General features: G+C 40.9%; 1 protein-coding gene across 4 annotated transcripts in view; it reads right to left on the bottom strand.

Moving 5' to 3' along the window:
• Positions 1-2732: 2732 nt before the first annotated feature.
• The window catches only part of Dram2 (DNA damage regulated autophagy modulator 2), a 63851-nt gene continuing 47221 nt past the window's right edge, over positions 2733-19362 (bottom strand). For all 4 annotated transcript variants that reach the window (XR_008216325.1, XM_052730531.1, XM_052730534.1 and 1 more), the window contains one exon: positions 2733-12517. Coding sequence is in view for 1 of the 4 variants with exons in the window: in XM_052730539.1 (XP_052586499.1) it covers positions 12516-12517 (2 nt within the window). In the remaining 3 variants the exon portion in view is untranslated. The remainder of the gene's footprint in view (positions 12518-19362) is intronic.

Raw genomic sequence — 19362 nt, 5'->3', positions numbered from 1 at the left:
AACAAAAAGGAAACCTAACATGCAAAAGGAAGAGTCTGCAAGAAATAATCAAACTCAGGGCTGAAATCAACAACAAAACCCAACCAAACAAGAAGATACAAAGAATCAATGAAATAAATAGTTGGTTCTTAGAGGAAAAAAAAAGAAAATTGATAAACCATTAGCCAAATTACCTAAGAGATTGGGGAGATCCAAATTAAAATCAGAGACAAAAAGGGGAAACATCACAACAGACGCCAAGAAAATACAGAGAATCATAAAGACACACTTAAAAAATCTGTACTCTACCAAACTGGAAAATCTAAAAAAAAAATTATAAATTACTTTATATATACACAACCCATCAAAGTTAAATCAAGATCAGATAAGCAACTCAAACAGACCTATTGCCTCTAGTGAAATAGCAGTAATTAAAAGTATTTCAATAAAAAAATGCACAGGACCAGATTAGCCCCAAATTTTATCAGACTTTCACGGAAGAAATAATGTCAATATTCCTTAAATAATGCCACAAAGTAGAAACAGATGGCACTTTTTCTAAATCTTTTATGAGGCTATACTTACTCTAATATCCTAACCATGCAAATACCCAACTAAGAAAGACCAATATCCTTGTGGATTTCTGTGGGCCTCTCTAGCACTTTGCTTCTTCCTATTCTCATGTGGTCTTCATTTACCATGGTCTCCTCTTCCTTGTTCTCCCTCTCTGTTGTTGATCCAGCTGGGATCTCCCGCTCCCCCAAGCTCTCTTTCCCTTGACCCTCGCCCTTCATTACCCTCACTCATATCCAGGCTGTTCATGTAGATCTCTTCCATTTCTCCGTCATTGGACGATCCTCGTGCTTTCTTGGGATCCTGTTTTCCAGGTAGCCTCCCTGGTGATGTAGCAGTCCAGTCATCTTTGTTCCACATCTATTATCCTCCTATGAGTGAGTACATACCCTGTTTGTCTTTCTGAGTCTGGGTTACCTCACTCAGGATGATTTTTTCTAGATCCATCCATTTGTCTGCAAACCTCATGATGTCATTGTTTTTCTCTGCTGAGTAGTATTCCATTGTGTATATGTACCACATTTTGTTTATCCATTCTTCAGTTGAAGGGCACCACAACAGACTGCTGACAATGGTCGAGATACAGCCCGAACTGACCTACTCTGTTGATGGGATGACCAAACACCCTAATTGTCGTGCCAGAAACCCCATCCAACTACTGAGGGATGTGGATGCAAATATCCATGGCTAGGCCCCGGGTGGATCTCTGGGAGTCCAATTAGCGAGAATGAGGAGGGCTTTTATGAGCGAGAATTGTTGAGACCAAGGTTGAATAAAGCACAGGGACAACTAGCCAAACGAATGGAAATACATGAACTATGAACCAATGGCTGAAGGGTCACCAACTGGATCAGGCCCTCTGAATGGGTGACACAGTTGATTGGCTTAATCTGTTTGGGAGGCATCCAGGCAGTGCGACTGGGTCCTATGCTTATTGCATGAGTTGGCTGTTTGAAACCTGGGGCCTATGCAGGATCGTTTGGCTCAGCCTGGGAGGAGGGGACTGGACCTACCTGGACTGAGTCTACCAGGTTGATCTCAGTCCGCAGGGGAGGCTTTGCCCTGGAGGAGGTGGGAATGGGGGGTGGGCTGGGGGGAAGGTGAGGGGGCGGGAGGGGGGGAGAACAAGGGAATCCGTGGCTGATATGTAGAACTGAATTGTATTGCAAAATAAAAATAAAGATAAAAAAAAGAAAGAAAGAAAGACCAATATCCATTAAGAACACAGATTGAAAAATTCTCAATAAAATATTTGTAACTGAATATATGAACACATCAAAAAATATTATGCATCATGATCAAGTTGGCTTTGACTAAGAGATGTAGGGATGCTTCAACAACCAATAAACATAATACAACATATAAACAGCATGAAACACAAGAACCACATGATCATCTCTTTAGATTCAGAAATGGTTTTTGACAAAACCCAGCATCTCTTCATAATAACAGTCCTGGAGAGACTGAGGGTAAAAGTGACATACCCTAGCATAATAAAGATGATTTGCATCAAGCTAACAGCCAAGATCAACCCAAATGAAGACAGTCTCAAAGTATTTCCATTAAAATCAGGAACAAGACAAGATGGCATTCTCTCCAGCCTATTCAATGCAGCATTTGAAGTCTTAGCTAGAGCAATAAGATAACTGAAGGAGATCAAAAGGATCCATATAGAAATGGAAGAAGTCAAATTATCTTTATGTAGATGAATTTCTAAATGGTCTTATTAGATAAAAAATCACAGAGACAAATATATGGGTAAAAGCCTTAGAGAGATCAGGAAAAATAAGGAAAGCCACCAGCCAACCTTGCCTCACCAACTCCGCAGCTTCCAAATGCTGTCTACCCACTTCTCATCTACCCACGCCTTTATTGCCTTGCTGTTCTGCCCTCTCATTGGCTCTCTTAGCCCAGCCTCCTCACTTCCTCTTCCTACACAGCTCTGTCACTTTCTATTTGTCTATACAGACCTCCAGTCCTCTATGGTTGGTACTGGGATTAAAGGCATGTGTCACCATGCTTGACTCTGTTCCCTAGTGTGGCCTTGAACACACAGAGATCCTGCCTGTTAAGGGATAGGATTAAGGGCATATGCTACCGCTGCCTGACTTGTTTGCTTGCTTAAAATGGCTTGCTATTTTCTCTGATCTCCAGGCAAACTTTATTTATTAAAGCACAAATAACATATCACCATATCTTTATTTGTATATGATACAAGTGTTTAAATTAAGGACCTTAAAAACTCCAGCAGGAAACTTCCACTGCTGATAACCACTTTAAGCAAAGTAGCAGAATACAAAATTACTACTCAAAAATCAGTAGCCTTCTTAGATACAAATGACAAATGACTGAGGGAAAAAATCAGAAAAACCATCTTTCAGAGTACCCTCAAGACAATAAAATAAAATATCTTTGGGTAACACTAACCAAGCAACTGAACGACTTATGTAATAAAAACTTAAGGCATGAGAGCAAAAAATTGAAGAAGATATTAGAAGACAGAAATATCTCCCATGCTCATGGATTGGTAGGATTAACATAGAAAAAATGGATGTTCTGTCAAAAGTAATGTACACATTCAATGCAGTCACTATCAAAATTCCAACACAATTCTTCACAAAAAAATTAAAAGAACAAGTTTCACAAAAAACTGAGATAGCTAAAACAATCCTAAATAATAAAAGAACTGCTAGAACTACCATCATCCCTGATCTTGTTTATGACAGAGCTATACTAATTAAAACAGCATGGTATTATCATTAAAAACAGACACATTGATCAATGGAATAAAATTGAATCCAAGACATAAGTCCACACACCTGTAGATATCTGGTTTATTTTTTTTTTTTACAAAGAAAACAGAAATACACACTGAGTTAAAAGACAGTATCTTTAATGAGTAGTGTTGGTCAAACTAATTGGCCACATGTAGAAGGATAGAAATAGACTTATATGTATTATGCAGCATGAACATCAACTTAAAGTGGGTCAAGTACCTTAAAATTTGGCCAAATACCCTGAACCTGATAAAAGAGAAAGTGAGTAATAGGCTTGAACTCATGGCACAGTAAAAGACTTTCTGAACAGGACACCAATAGCATAGGCGCTAAGACCAACAATCAATAAATCAGACCTCATGAAGTTGAATGTTTCTGTATGGCAAAGGAAACAATCATCTGGATGTAGTGGCAGACTACACACTGGGAAAAGATCTTTACCCATTATACATCCAATAGAGGATTAATACAAAAAATATATAAAAAACAAAAATAGCAAGATATCTTAGGATTTTTATTATTCTGAAGAGACACCATGACCATGGCAACTCTTATAAAGGAAAACATTTAATGGAGTGGCTTGCTTACAATTTCTAAGGTTCAGTCATCATAACTGGGAGCACGGCAGCATGCACACAGACATGATACTGGAGAGGTAGCTGAGAGTACTACATTCTGCAGGCAACAGGAAGATGACTGAGTCACTGGGCAGTATCCTAAGGATAGGAAACTCAAAGCCTTCTGCCACAGTGACACACTTCCTCCAATAAGGCCATATCCACTCCAACAAAGCCACACCTCCTAGTAATGCCACTCCCTATTAGATTATGGGGGCCAGTTACATTTAAACTACCACATTCCACTCCCTGGCCCCCATAAGTTTGTAATAATATCAATGCAAAATGCATATAGCTCAATTTTAAAAGTACTCATAGTCTATAACAGTCTCAACAATGTTTACATGTCCAAAGTTCAAAGTCTCTTCTGAGATTCAGGCAACTCTTAAATGTAATCCCCTGTAAAATCAAAATAAAAAAAGAGATCACATACATCCAACATGCAATAGCACAGGATATACATTACCATTCCAAAATGCAAGAAAAGGAGCATAATGAGGAAATACTGGACTGTAGCTAGAGTTTTTCTGTCTGGCCCACAGTCAGGACAAATCTCTCTCACCTGCCAGTCCCACAGCCACTCAGACTCGATCAAGTAAACATAGAGACTTATATTGGTTACAAACTGTATGGCTGTGGCAGGCTTCTTGCTAACTGTTTTTACAGCTTAAATTAATCCATTTCTATAAATCTATACCTTGTCACATGGCTCGTTGCTTACCAGCATCTTCACATGTTGTTTCTCATCGTGGCGGCTGGCAGTGTCTCTGACTCAGTCTTCCACTTCCCAGCTCTATTCTCCTCCTTGTCCCGCCTATAATTCCTGCCTAGCCAATGGCCAATCAATGTTTTATTTATTGACCAATCAGCAACACATTTGCCATACAGAACATCCCACAGCACTGGACCAAAGCAAGACTTAAAACCAGCTGGTCAAACTCCAAACTCTCAATCTTCAACCACTGTTTACCACACAGAAAGGTCACGGCCACGAGTTCCCCAGTATCAGTATCAAAGCTTTATTAAGAGGGGTGGGGGAGGACAAGAGAACCAGGCTTGGGGAAGGAGCACATGCAGAGAGAGAGAAAGATGGTGGGGGAAGAGAGAACAGAACAGAAAGAGAGAGAGAGAGGGTGAGGTCTGAGTCATGGCTCTTTTAAGGTGCATGTGAGCTTATGGAGCTACACCACATATGCGCAGATTGTGTGACCACACTGCACATATGTACATAATCACTAGCCCGTACTGATGATGAAAGATGCAAGACCATTTGCTTAACTCCTGAACTGTGCATGTGCAGTCATGCAGCTGGAGTGAGGGTAGAATTCTAACATTCCAGAGTTTTTGCTTATTATAAAAAAGCAAGTGAACAGGAATAGGGGTGGCATTTCTCCCAGAAAAAAATTGCTTCCAGTTGACTTGGTGGGCATTGGTTGGCTCTTGGGTGGTAGGGAAGGGGGATTCTGAGGTAGACAGGTGTCCTGGGATGGTGGGCTGTTGTCTGCTGCCTTGGAGCTGTTCATCTTTCTTGGCTTAGCATTCTGGTTGCTTTTGTGTCTGACAGGATATTGGTAAGACAGAGAAAAAAAGAATCATTACTATTATTTTTACTTTTTTCTTTGGGGGGTCCCCAGACCAGGAAAGTTTGGGTTTGACACTTATCTGAAGTAGATCTGACCTGTTGAATGGGCTTAAGCTGGTTCCTGGAGCTTAGGGAAAAAAGAAGCAGCAATGAGAAAATTAAAGTCTTGGGCTGGTGACCATTGTAGTGTTTGGTACTCTACTTGTATTGGTTAGTGTTAATGAGAGAGAGAGAGAGAGAGAGAGAGAGAGAGAGAGAGAGAGAGAGAGAGAGAGAGAGAGAGAGAGAGAGATTGGAACAAGGTTTTAATATTTTAACCTGAGATAAGCTTTATCAGAGACATTATTTTAAGGCACCTGTTGCCTTTACTAGTTTAGCACTCAAGAGACACAGGCAATCAATTGTTGAGAGCAACTGACAGTAATAGATTGTTATATTAAAGTCTGTTTTTGCAGAGCCCAGACACTTTTGGGTCTGGGGGTGTAAATACCTTTTAACTGTTACTGTTCCTTTACTATCTGGGTATATATTTGATGGTCCTTGAATTCTGGCTCTATGATGATCCTATAACAATTAGCTGAGTAATTAATTGGATGAGGGAACTGGGAAGAGAAAGCTTGTAGGATGAGACCTCATTCTTCTGGAATTGGGGACAAGGCAGAGAGCAGGGCCCTGTCTGTGTCACTGTGCATGAGGAGAAGCACTTCTGACAGGTCTGGAGTGAGGCACATGGAGGGAACGAATGAAATGAAAAATCTTTTCCTATTAAGCAACCCTGAAAGTACAGTTAAGTCTGGTGAGGTGGGTAAGGCTGTCTCCCTACCCCAACAATAGGGAAACAAGGAGAGCTGGGACCCCAAAACTCTCTCAGGACTTAGTAAGTGGCTCCAGTGTCCAGAAGGAAGCTGCATTCAGGGTTCCCTGTGAGCCTGTGGCCAAGCCTAGGAGGTCTGCTAGAGGTCTTTGTTTGATGCTCCCATGCCCCTGGGTGCATGGAGGCAGTCAGCTGACCACTTAACTCTCTAGGTGGCACTTTGAACAAGGCTCACTTGATGGCCTGGTAGGGCACACATTAGCCCTCATGACCTTCTTTCCCGGACTTAAAACAGGGACCTGGCAGTTTTCAGGAGCTGGTTGGATAGTGTGTGCCAGCATTTGGCAATTCTGTTCTCAGGCTTTCTCATTTCTCCCATGACGCACCTTAAATGCCACAGCTGAAACTTCCACCTGTGGGGTGAGGAGCTTTGCTCTCCAGATGCTTAAGTTTTTTTTTTTTTTTTTTGTTTTGTTTTTTGGTTTTTCTAGACAGGGTTTCTCTGTGTAGCTTTGCGCCTTTCCTGGGACTCACTTGGTAGACCAGGCTGGCCTCGAACTCACAGAGATCCACCTGGCTCTGCCTCCGGAGTGCTGGGATTAAAGGTGTGCGCCACCACCACCCGGCCAGATGCTTAAGTTTTAGCCCTTTTGTTGGGGAGGTTTGGGAGACAAGAGATGGATTTTATTCCATGTCTTGATTTTTTTTTTTTTGATAATTTGCTGACGAGGACAGCTTTAGAAAGACCAGCCAGGAGGCAGGTTGTAAACTGATCTCTGGCTAAAGTGCCATCCTGATTACTGTGATCCCCATGTGGGTCCTAATCGTAAACTTATTTGCATGCATCCTAGCCTGCTTTCAGACCTGTCCTGCCCAGTACTGTAGAAGAGAGCACAGAGCCAAGAGCAGATAAGATAAGGTTCTTTGAAGTCAGAGATTCCTTAGGTTCGGGAATGCACATGGTCAGGAGAGAGAGAATCAGAAAGAGAGGGTTTAGAGCTTAGGTAAAAGCATGGGGATCAGGTAATTCTTTTCATTTGCCCCTTTGCTGGCAGAAGTTAGATAATTCCTGTGAAATATCAGGGTTGAAGCAGTCATTATGTAGCCAAATTTCAGGGGAGTAGTGGAACAGCGAGGAGCCCATGTCCCATGACTGCAGTCCCAGAGGGAAAAAAAATAAAAATAAAAATAACAAATGGGATCCCCAGGCTCCTATTTCAAATGTCCTTGTGAATGCGTAGTCTGTGGACTGGCATAACAGCACAGATAACCCAATCATCATCATGAGAAGGGCAAGGACTGGGCGTACATACTGGAGGACCCCACACACACCAGGAATCTAGACATCATTCAATAATTTGTCAAGAGAGAATGATTTGTGATTATGCAGCCAAGGACCCCCTGGGGGTCTGGTGCGAAGAATATAGCTTAGCCTACAGTCTCAGGAAATGGCAGGGAATCAGAAAGGGAAAAACTCACCAATCTGGTTAGTGGGTGTGGTTTGCGAGTCCAGCGGTTGGGCAAATGAAAAAAGCGGAGTGGGCAGTCGCAGGCCCAATGAACCGAGGTATAGGTTTCCGGATGCCGAGCCCCAGATCATTGGAAGAGTCTGTCTCATCACAGCACCATTGTAAGAATGATAGGCGGTGCTGGAGAACCAGGCCTGGGGAAGGAGCATATGCAGAGAGAGAGAGAAAGATGGTGGGGGAAGAGAGAACAGAACAGAGGGGAGGGTTCTGTGTCTGGCTCTTGAAGGTGGCTTACAGAGCTATGCCACACATGTGCAGATATCGTGACCACACCGTGCATACATAATCACCAGTGCACACTTATGATGTAAGACTCAAGGCCCTTTGCTTAGCTCCTGAACTGTGAATGTGCGGTCATGCAGCTGGAATGGGGACAGTATCCTAACACTCATGTTTCATGTTGGAACACTCTTCAGATCTCCAACTCAGTTCAGCTTTGTTGGCTGCAACAAACTTCTTTCTCTTGGGATGGTTCCACTTCCTGTTAGTAGCTCTCCTTGGCAGGTATCCCATTATTCTAGGATCTGTAACATCTTGGAGTCTCCAAGGCTATCCAAATTTCAACATCACAGCTTCACACAATGGCATCTCTACTTGACCTCCACTCAGGGACACTCCTGACACATGCCTGGCCTCAGTGGCTTTATTCCATAACTCTTTTCTTCTATCCTTAACTCTAAACTCAGAAACACATGGTCAAAGCTGCCAACTTCTGCTGCTTACTGAGAGTGGGACATGACCTCCTCACTCAATTACATCTACAGCACCTTTCTCTCTTTCACTGAGTATACTTGACTGTCCAGAAACTTGCTCAGTAGAACAGGCTGGCCTCAAATTCAGAGCTGCCAAATGCTGGCATTAAAGGCATGCACCACCACATCCTGCTCTAAGCTTTTCTTTAATTCCTTCTTCATAAGTTGGAAATGTAGCTGGGTAAGATCTTCCCCTGAGCTCACCACTCCCTTTATTCCATTTGTAAGCTGTTTTTCTCCTTGAACACAGGATTTAGCTCCATTTCACTTCCTGGTACTCCTTTTCTCCTCAAATTTTCCATTATGTAATTTATCCTGCTCAGTTTGCTCCTTTTCATTATAAATTTTCATTAGTTACCACTAATAACCTCATGGCAGAGTCTATACTAGGCTGTTTTGAGATTTCTTCTGCTAATGGAATTAATCCAAAACTCTTCACTTTAGCATCAGGCAGTAATCCAAAAACAATTCATTTTAGCCTTAGGCAGACTCTTCAGACAAGTTCAAAAGGCAGCCACTTTCTTCAACAAAATATCACAATAATGATTTCTAGGCAATGTACTAAAATTCTTCTCTGAAAACTCTTGTGTTAAGACCCAACAGTTCAAACAAATCTTTGCACTGCTGTCTTCCATGCTCCTACCAGTACAGCCCACTAAGCAGTGCTTAAAGCATTCCACTGCTTTCATAACCCAAAGTACCAAAGTCTAAATTCCTACAAACAAAAAAATGGCCAGGCCTATCACAGCATTACCCCAGTCCCTTGTACCAACTTCTGTCTTAGTTAGGGTTTCTATTGCTGTGAAGAGACAACATGACCACAACAACTCTTATAAAGGAAAACATTTAATTGAGGTGGCTCACTTACGGTTCAGAAGTTCAGGCCATTATCATCATGGTGTGGAGCATAGCAGCATGCAGGCAGACATAGTGCTGGCTACATTGATCAGAAGGCAGCAGGAAGTGGACTGTGTTTCTGTGAGTAGCTTGAGCAAAGAGTCTTCAAAACCCACCCCCACAGTGACACACTTCCTCCACAAGGCCACACCTACTCCAACAAAGCCATACCTCCTAATAGTGTCACTCTCTTTGGGGTTTCTTTCCAATCACTACACTCCACTCCCTGGCCACCAAAGGCTTTAAGCCATATCATAATGCAAAAATGCACTCAGTCCAACTTCAAAAGTCTCCATTATGGAATATTCCTTTACACTGTGTGAATATGTGTCATTGTTAGTGGGTTAATAAAGAAGCACCCTGGCCAATAGCTGGACAGGTGGAGGCTAGGCAGAAGTTGCAGAAAAAACAGAACATGAAGAGGAGAGTATCAGAATCACAAAGATACATGGAGAGAAAGAGATGAACTTATTGTCCTGAGAAAAGGTCCCAAGCCATGTAGCAGAGCATAGTGGAAAGTTGTAGGTGGAATATTAAAGAGAAGGGTGTAAGGGTTGGTGACCACTGGGTGGGTCAGAATAACTGCCTCATTAATGAGTCAGTCGTCCTGAACTAAGCAGTAAGCACTGGAGCAGGAATTCAGAACCCCCAAACCCTGGATATAAGGAAGTTCAGACCACTTGTCTGTATGTGGCAAAAAGTCTCAAGATCACAGAGGATGTTAAAGTCAAGAGTTCCCCGTGGTGGCCATCTTGACTGATTATCAAGTGTGTATTGAGCCCAGGCCACAGACAGAACAAAAGAAAACCAAGTATTTTGGACATATGATGTCAGACAGCCCCAATTTGGATAAACTTTTCAGCAGACGCCACAGAGGTGACTGAGGATTGGGTTTAGACCTGGTGTTGTCCTTTTCCAAGCCTGTGCTGGAGACTGAAGACTAGGGCGAGGTGTCCCCTGTGATAGCCTGGGGTCTATCGGTAGGGGTGGGGGTAGCCTTTGGGAAGGACATCTCCTTAACACAAAGGTCCTCCAGAACAGACTTTCTTTTCTATGGAAATGGATTGGGCTTCCTCTGGTGTGGCTGTGGCTTGGCAGGGGATCTTCTGGATCTTTGACCCAAAAGAGATCTTGACCCAGAAGAGTTACCCGGTACTTCTGTAGGTAGTGGTTTAGAAATGGGTGAATTAAACCAAGTCAAAAGTCGATCATGTCTGGCAGAGAGGAAGAAAAAGGGAGAGGAGTGACCCCTCACATGGTTGGGGGACCTGGTCCACCCAGCAGAAAGGCTCAACCTCCCAGGGTTTTAGCACCAAGATAATAGATTTTCTGTAGCCTGATAATAGGTTTCTCTGATGATGCAGGAAGCCAGATCAAGCTGAATTGAAAAAGTAAAAGAACAGGTTTATTTGAACAAAGAAACCCCCAGTGAGTCCTCTAGCCCCAGATATCAGAGGCTGGAGAAGTCACATGACCAAACTAAAGCAGGAAGCTTGTATGCCCAGTAGGTGAGGGGTTATGACATGTTCTCTACAAGCCAGGTTTGTGCCCAAGAATGGTCAAAAGCTGACTGCTTCAGGCAGGGTCTTGGGCTACTGGCAACTTCAGGCAAGGAACTTCTGCAGCCACCAAGAATGTGGAACTGGACATTTGACACCTTTTTTTTTGTTGTTGGAGATTCTCTGGGAGGGTGGGGTTTGGAGAGTGAGAAATGGAACTTTCCAGGTCAAGCAGGAGTGAGCTGGAGGTTCCAGCCAAACATTGTAGACCAGGCTGACCTCAAACTCAGAGATCCATCTGCCTCTGTCTCTGAAATGTTGGGATAAAAAGGCATCCACCACAACACACAGATATAAGCTCTTTTTTAATTCCTTCACATGTTGGAAGCCTAGCCCTGAGGTCAACATTCCCTTTATTCCATTCAACATCAGGATTTTCTTTAATCTGTTTATTGTCTTGAACACAGGACTCAGCTCCACTGTACTTTTTAAAGCATGATCCTAATTAGTCTTATCCATAAAAACCAGGAATTAGATATTGGGGTAAAAACTGAAAGATCAGAGAAGCAAATGAGCAGCCACAGTCACTTCTTACCTCTGCAAATCCTCAGACCAAAAGGCAGGGGCCTGAGATCCTGTCTCCTTCTACCTTATATTCCTGTCTTCACTTCCAGATTGTGCTGGGATTAAAGACATGAGCCTCCCAAGTGCTGGGATTAAAAGCATGAGCCATTACCACCTAACTCTATGGTTAACTGGTGGCTAGCTCTGCCCTCTGATCTCCAGGCAAGCTTTATTTGTCAGAAACACAATATATCATACAATTTCCCCCTTTTTGTTTAAATAAAAAGCAAAGGTTTTAACTAACATAGAAAAACTATATACAGTAAGTACAATAACTATATATAAATGTACAAGGCAATAATTACATTAGCAATATATAGTCCATCAGCATTGGACAATTTCAGAAAAAATACTCCATTGTCTATCATATCTTGGTGAGTCCAAAGTGTTGTACCTAAATCACTTTCTATTCTGACTTACATTATCACATTTCTATATGCCCCTTTTCTTTTTATAATGAGATCACTGAATCTAATTGCCTTTATTCAGCTTTTTTCTTGACCACTACCAATAACAACTCATACCCAACCCCTCTTAAATGATAATAAATATCCATCATCCATCTTTTGAGAATGTGAGCATAGTTCTCTAGACTATTTCTTTTTGACTGGAGGCACTGATAAATCTTTGTGGGACCCTGAGAAAATTCAGGTTTATGGTCAAGTCCTGGCTTGAGAATTCTGTGAGGCTGGCTCATCTCAGTCAGACACCTTGAAGCCATTCTGGATGTAGAACTCAGAAGAAGCTGCAACAGAGGCACTCGGAAACATGGGATCATCTGTGCCATCTGCTCCCACTGGAGATTTTTCAGGGGATCTTCCTTGATCAAACCTGATTTTTATTAACCCAGAATGAATGCATAGCCTCTCATTTCCTGTGGAAGTAAAAGCAGAACCTCTTTACCACTATAACATATCTTTTGACTTAAATTTTGAAGCCAAGGCATTTTCAAAACATATAGGTTGACTTAATACAACATTTATAATCAAATGTCTCTTAGCAGGTGTTCCTTCTCCCTCACCAGCCAAAAATTTCAGAGACAACATAATAACATACAGTATCCAGACTATCTGTGTATTTTTGATCTTTTTTTCTTGTTGTTTTTTCAAGACAGGGTTTCTCTGTGTAGCTTTGAAGCCTGTCCTGTCCTGGGACATTCTCTGTAGATCAGGCTGGTCTCAAACTCACAGAGAGCCACCTGTGCTGGGATTAGAGGTGTGCACCACCACTGCCCAGCTGTATTTTTTTATCTTTATGTGGCTGTTTTAAAATATTACTTTACTCTCCTTTTAATGACTTTATTTTATTATTTTAAAACTATGTATTTTTTATGACTGTTTATACCTTCTCTTTTCTTTCCCAAGGCTATGTATAAATACACTGTAAACCAGTTTAAGGTTTTTTTGGTCTGGATCTGTCTTTACTGCATATCTCTATGTTTTTCTGACCACATGAGTCTTTAAACTGTTAAGCAGTGTGGCTAGGACTTCTGCCTCAGCTCTGGGGCTTGGCTCTGCCCTGCCTTGTTTCCTAAGAGCCCAGCTTCATGGCAGAGGCATTGGCAAGAGCCATGTTCAACTCCCAAAATCTGGGGAGCTCCTGAGTCCACACTGCCATTGAGCAGCATGCTGCCTGCTGCTCATAAATCCCATTTAAGTGTTTGGTAGTAGGGCTTCTTAAAAGAGCCACATGGTTTTTGCCACTAGCACTGAATCAGGAAGCCATCTCTTAAAGGAGTCATGCCTCTGCTTGCTGCTAGCAAACAGAGCCTATTAAAGAAATAGCATTTACCAAGAAGCCAAGTTTTGACTCTGTTTTTGTGTGTTTAGAATCCTTTTAAAGCCTTTTAAGGCTTTATGTAGAAATTCTTGCCCCATCTGAACATGATCCTAATTAGTCTCATCAATAAAAGCCAGGATTTAGATATTAGGGTAAAAACTGAAAAATCAGAGAAGCAAAGGAGCAGCCACAGACTTCTTACCTCTCCTAATCCTCAGACCAAAAGTGGGGAGGCTAGAGCCTATCTCCACTCACCTTATATTTCTGTTTCTACCTCCAGATTGTGCTGGGATTAAAGGCATGAGCCTCCCAAGTGCTGGGATTAAGGTATGAGCCCCCACTGCCTGGCCTCTGTGGTTAAGTAGTGGATAGCTCCACCCACTGATCTCTAGTAAAGCTTTATTTGTCAGAACACAAACAAGATATCATACAACTACTTTTCTCCTCAAATTGTACATTTTGTAACTTTCCTTTCTCAGCTCACTCCTTTTTATTATAGCTCTTAATAAGAGTGAACACTAATATCCACACAACATAGTCAATTCTAGGCTGTTTAGAGATGTTCACTAATGAAGCTGTCAATCCATAATTCTTCAATTTAGCCTCGGGCAGATTTTTTAGACAAGGGTAGAAAGCAGCCACATTTTTTACCAAAATATCACAAGAACAGTCTCTAGGCCATCTGTGGACTTACAGAATGCTCCATACACCATCAATACCATTTAATATAGCATTACTTCTGACCCAGAACCTCACTTAACAGGGAAGTGCTGTGGGATAATGCTGTTATACACTGTAATGATTTGTCACTCCAATTGGTTTAATAAAATGCTGATTTGCAGGAAATATAGGCAGGATGACTAGGAGAATTCTGGGAAGAGAAAGGGTGGAGCCAGGAGTTGCCAGCCAGATACAAAGGAAACAAGATGAGAATGTCACACTTGTCACACTAAGAAAAGTTATAAAGTCACATGGCTAAACCTAGATAGGAATTATGGGCTAATTTAAGTGTAAGATCTAGTTAGTAATAAGCCTGAGTTGCTGGATGAGCATTTATAAGTAATATTAAGCCACTGAGTCAATTATTTGGGAAGTAACTACTGGGTATTTGGGAGTTGCTGGTGGGAGAGAAACTTCTGCCCACAGAGAAGTGTGATAGTGATCCTGCTGTCATGGAATTCACTGATCTTATGTTTCCCACCATCATGAAGCAGATGATCTTTTGAAAAATACAAGTACAACACTAATAGGTGCCATTAGCCTGAAAGGGTTCTCCTGAAGGTGGTATACGCTTTTAATCAACATCCAATATATGGTGTGGTTTCTCCCATAGCCAGGATTCATGGGTCCAGGAATCAAGGAGCAGAAATGGGAATGGGTTTACTCACTATTACCCCTAATGAACCACTAGGAAAATTTTTGTTTTCTTTGTCTATGACCTTAAGTTTGCTAGCCTAGAAATTATGGACCCAGATGGAGGGAGCCCTCCTGCCAGGATACATAACAAATATCCCACTGAAATGGAAGCTCAGACATTCCCTTGGCCATTTTAGGCTTCTGATATCCTTACACCAACAGGTTAAGAAAGGAATAACAGTGCCAGAAGGGGTGATTGATTTGGACTACCAAGGCAAAATCAGATTGCTTCTCTACAATGGAAGATTATGTTTGGAGTGCAGGAAGTCCTTTAGGGTTACTTTGATATTACCATGTACTGTGATTAAAGTTAATGTGAAACTATAACAACCCAATCAAGGCAGGATGGCAAAGGGTCCAGACCCTCCAGGAATGAAGGTATGTGCAACAAGCTTTGTTGTTGGCCACCAACTCACAAATAACAACACGGAGACTTATTAATTAAGAAAGCTTGGCCTCAGTTTAGGCTTGTCCCACTAGCTCTTATAAGTTAAATTAACCTATTTATATTAATCTATGTTTTATCTTGTGGCTTTTTAGCTTCCTTTCATTCTGTATGTCTGACTCCTTCCATGTCTACTAGTGTCTCCTGCACACCTGGTTTTATTTCCTACTGCCTAGAAATCCTGCCTATACTGCCTGCCTACCTATTGACCATTCAGCTCTTTATTAAACCAATCACAGTAATATATCTTCACACAATGTACAAATATCCCACAACAGGTAATAGTCAGTCTTCCAGAAAAAGAACGAAGACCTTCTAAGATACTTGGTATATGCGGAGGAAATAATGGATAGTAGAGGAAGGTAGTGTTGTGGGAATGTTTCTGGAATAAGCACCCCAACACCAATGAGAGTGAAAGAGAGATATCACTGGTGGATCAAAGCAAGGGTAGTTTCTGAAAGGCCTCATTCTCAGGTCCTTTGCATGCTCATTTTATACTAAATCTACGAGGTGGGGTCGGTAAGGGAGACTTTACAGATGTGTCCATAGCAGTCAGCAGGTTGCTAATGGCAATGACCATTGTTTCAGCTACTTTTCCAGGTCATTCTGTTCCAGGTATCAACTGAAATTATGCTTAGCAAACAGGCAGTACAAGCAGTGCTTCAAGTAATCACTAAAAAAATCATTAAATATGTAATAATTGGTCTTTTTTAAACCTTATTCTTCAGTAGTAATAAATACCAGCTAAGGACACATGACCAGTTACAGAAATGAGTAATGTGATTGACATGAATGTTCCTGGCCTATTTTATAAAGAACATGTTTGTGTGTATTCACATACATTCACCAGGTATTTGTGTTTTGTTTCCTCTTATTTTTTTAAATACGTAATATACCATAGATTAAGATTATATCAGTGGTTATTATCATGTTTTAATTTATAAGACATTAAGAGACTAAGCATTCCCATAGGGCCTGCCACTTATCCTAAAAGATATAATGTATTTGCAATTGTTCATAGGAGTTACATCATGTAAGTCAGAATCATGGCCTGGTTACTGTCTTATTTGGAAATTAAGCATGACATAAGGGGATATGTTTGTGTGTCAACTTGACAAGGGATTCACTTGTGATGGCCAATCTTGTTTGTCAATTAGACTACACCTAAAATCAGCTAAAACCTAATTAGCTGGACTGTCAGATGGTTTCTTGATTGGCTCATTTGAAATAAGAAGGCCCAGTCTAAATCTAGGTCACATCTTCTAATGGCAGCCCACATAAAGGACAAGGAAGAAAGAATAAATAAAAGAATCAAGAAAATGAATTAACTATTTAGAGTATAGATCGAAACAGAGTTCACAATAAAAATGACCAAGAAATATCTAAGAATGGGGTTCAACATCAGAGAAATGGAACTTAAAACTACTTTGAGACTTCAAAAACTATCCTAATTATATTGGCTATGATTTAAAAAAAAAACCACAACAAATATTGGCAAGGCTGTTGGAAAGGGGAAATGCTTACTCATTATTGGTGGGATTCTAACCTTGGTGCAGCCACAATAAAAATCAGTGTGGAGAATTCTCAAAAAGTTAAAAATCATTCTACATATGACAAAGCTTTATCACCACCTGGAACATAACCACATCACTTGATATACTACTACAGAGACACTTGTTCAGGTATATTGATTTGCACTCCACTTACAATACCTAGGACATGGAAACATCCTAGATGTCCATCCAATGAGAAATGGATAATTTATATGTATATAAATACAATGGAATTCTATTCAGCTATAAGAAAAATTAAATCATGAAATTTGCAGATAAATTGATAGAACTGGAAAATATACTGAACAAGGTAACATGAACTCAGAAAGATGAACAGAATGTTTTCTATTTGTGAATCTTTAGAGTATATAGCATGATCTAATCACAAAATCCAGGATGGTAAAAAGAGGGAACATGAGGTGAACGTCAAGAACGAGCTCTAGAAGGAGGGATAGTATGACACAGGAGTTACGAAGGGGCAAAGTGGAAAAATGGTGTCAGGGGGTGTATTGTTATTTACTCTTGTTTATTAAGCCCTTCCTCCACAATGCCTGAATATTCAAAATCCTAGCACTTAAAAATTTCATTTATTACTGTGTTCTATTATTTTTCTTTTTTTGAGAAACAGACATTGCCATTAATTTTCAGTATTTTGTTTTTGAGATTATATCATTTCCACCTTCCCTTCCCTTCCTCAAAAACCTCCCATATACCCCTATATGCTCTTTCAAATACATATCCTATTTTTTCATTCACTGTTGTTACATGCACATTCACACACATAGGGTGTGTGTGTGTGTGTACTCCTAAATATAAACTGCTCGGTCTGTATAATGTTACTTGTATGTATGTTTCCAAGGCTGATCATTAGGTATTAGATAACCAATTGGCGACTCTTTGTTGGGAAGGCTATTTCTCCCACTCTCACCACTTTTTAGCTGATTGTAGTTCTTCGCGTAAGATTGAGGCCTCGTGGCATTTTGCACATCCACTTTTGCATGTCTATTGTTGTCTTGTTCAGCTCATGTTATTTGGTCATGTTGGTGAGACTTCATGTGTGTAGCTTCTGGCATTACTAGGAGATACAGTTTCACAGCAATCTCCCTCATTCTGTCTCTTACAGTCTTTCTGCCCCCTCCTCCACAATGTCCCCTAAGCCTTAGGTGCAGTTGTTTTGTAGATGTATTTATCCACACTGGGATCCATAACTGCATTTTGTTTGGTTGTGGTTTTCTGTAATAGTCTTCATCTGTTCCAAAGAGAAATTTTCTTGATGAGGGGTGAGGACTACACTTATTTGTGGGTATAAGAAGATATTTTTTTGAGTGTAGTTAGGGGTTATTCTGGTTTAATAAAGTAGAGGTTGTAGGTTTTCCTCCAGGATCCTCAACTTCATTAGTCCTGGGTAGTTGGCTAGGTTTCCAGTATGAGGTATGATTTCCCTCTTGTTGACTAAGTCTTAAGTGCAGTTAGAGAGCTGTTGGGCATCACCAAAGTTTGAATGCCACTACTGCATACTTAGAGTTATCATCCAATACTGGTTGTTGTTGTGGATTATAGGTGACATAGGTAATTAGGACTGTTAGTTGCCTCCTTCCTTTGCAAGCTTTCATGGTACCTTGGGTATCATGAAAGGTACTCTTTAGGAAGGAGGCACTCTGGTCAGTTCCAGCTCTGGGGACTCTGGCCTCTGCGTCAGAAGTGCATGATGTTTTTGTCCACCTCTTGGGAAAACTTTTAATTTTTAACAGCTCAATAATATTTCACTATGCAAATATACCACATATTCTTTATCCACTTATCCATCAATGGACAGCTAGTCTATTTTTAACTTCTGGATATTATGAGTAGAGCTGCAAAGACCATGGTTGAGCAAGTGTCTCTCTGATAGGATGAAACACCATTTGGATATATGCCCAAGAGTGATGTAGCCGGATCTTGAGGTAGATTGAACCCCTTCTTTCTGAGTAACTGCAACAGTGACTTCCATAGTGTCTATGTAAGTTTGCACTTCCACCAGCAACAGATGAGTGTTGCCCTTAATTCACAGCTTCACCAGCAAAAACTGTCATTTATTTTGTTGATCTTGGCCATTCTGACTGGTGTAAAATGGAATCTCAAGCTAGCTTTGATTTACATTTCCCTGATGACTAAGGATGTTAAAATTTTATTTTTAAGTCTTCCACATCCATTTCTGTTTCTTTTTGAAATTCTGCTTAGGTCTGTACCTCATTTTTTAGTTGTTTTCTTGAGGTCCAGCTTTTTGAGTTCTTCATATATCTTAGATATTAGCCCTCTATCCAATGTGTAATTCATAAAAATCTTTTCCCATTTTGTAGTCTGTGCTTTGTCCGAATGATGGTATACTTTGCTGTACAGAACATTTCAGTTTCATGAGGTCATGGTTTTTTTTTTTTTTGTGTGCCTGTTTTATTGGTGTTCTGATCAGGAAGTCTTTTCCTATGCCAATGAGTTGAAGACTGTTCTCTGCTTTCTCTTCTATCACATCCAGTGTAAATGGTCTTA

Source organism: Peromyscus californicus, unplaced genomic scaffold (assembly GCF_007827085.1).
Source record: "Peromyscus californicus insignis strain IS unplaced genomic scaffold, ASM782708v3 Scaffold_9__1_contigs__length_137607984, whole genome shotgun sequence".
Lineage (NCBI taxonomy): Eukaryota > Metazoa > Chordata > Mammalia > Rodentia > Cricetidae > Peromyscus > Peromyscus californicus.
This window is presented reverse-complemented; position numbering and strand designations above follow the sequence as displayed.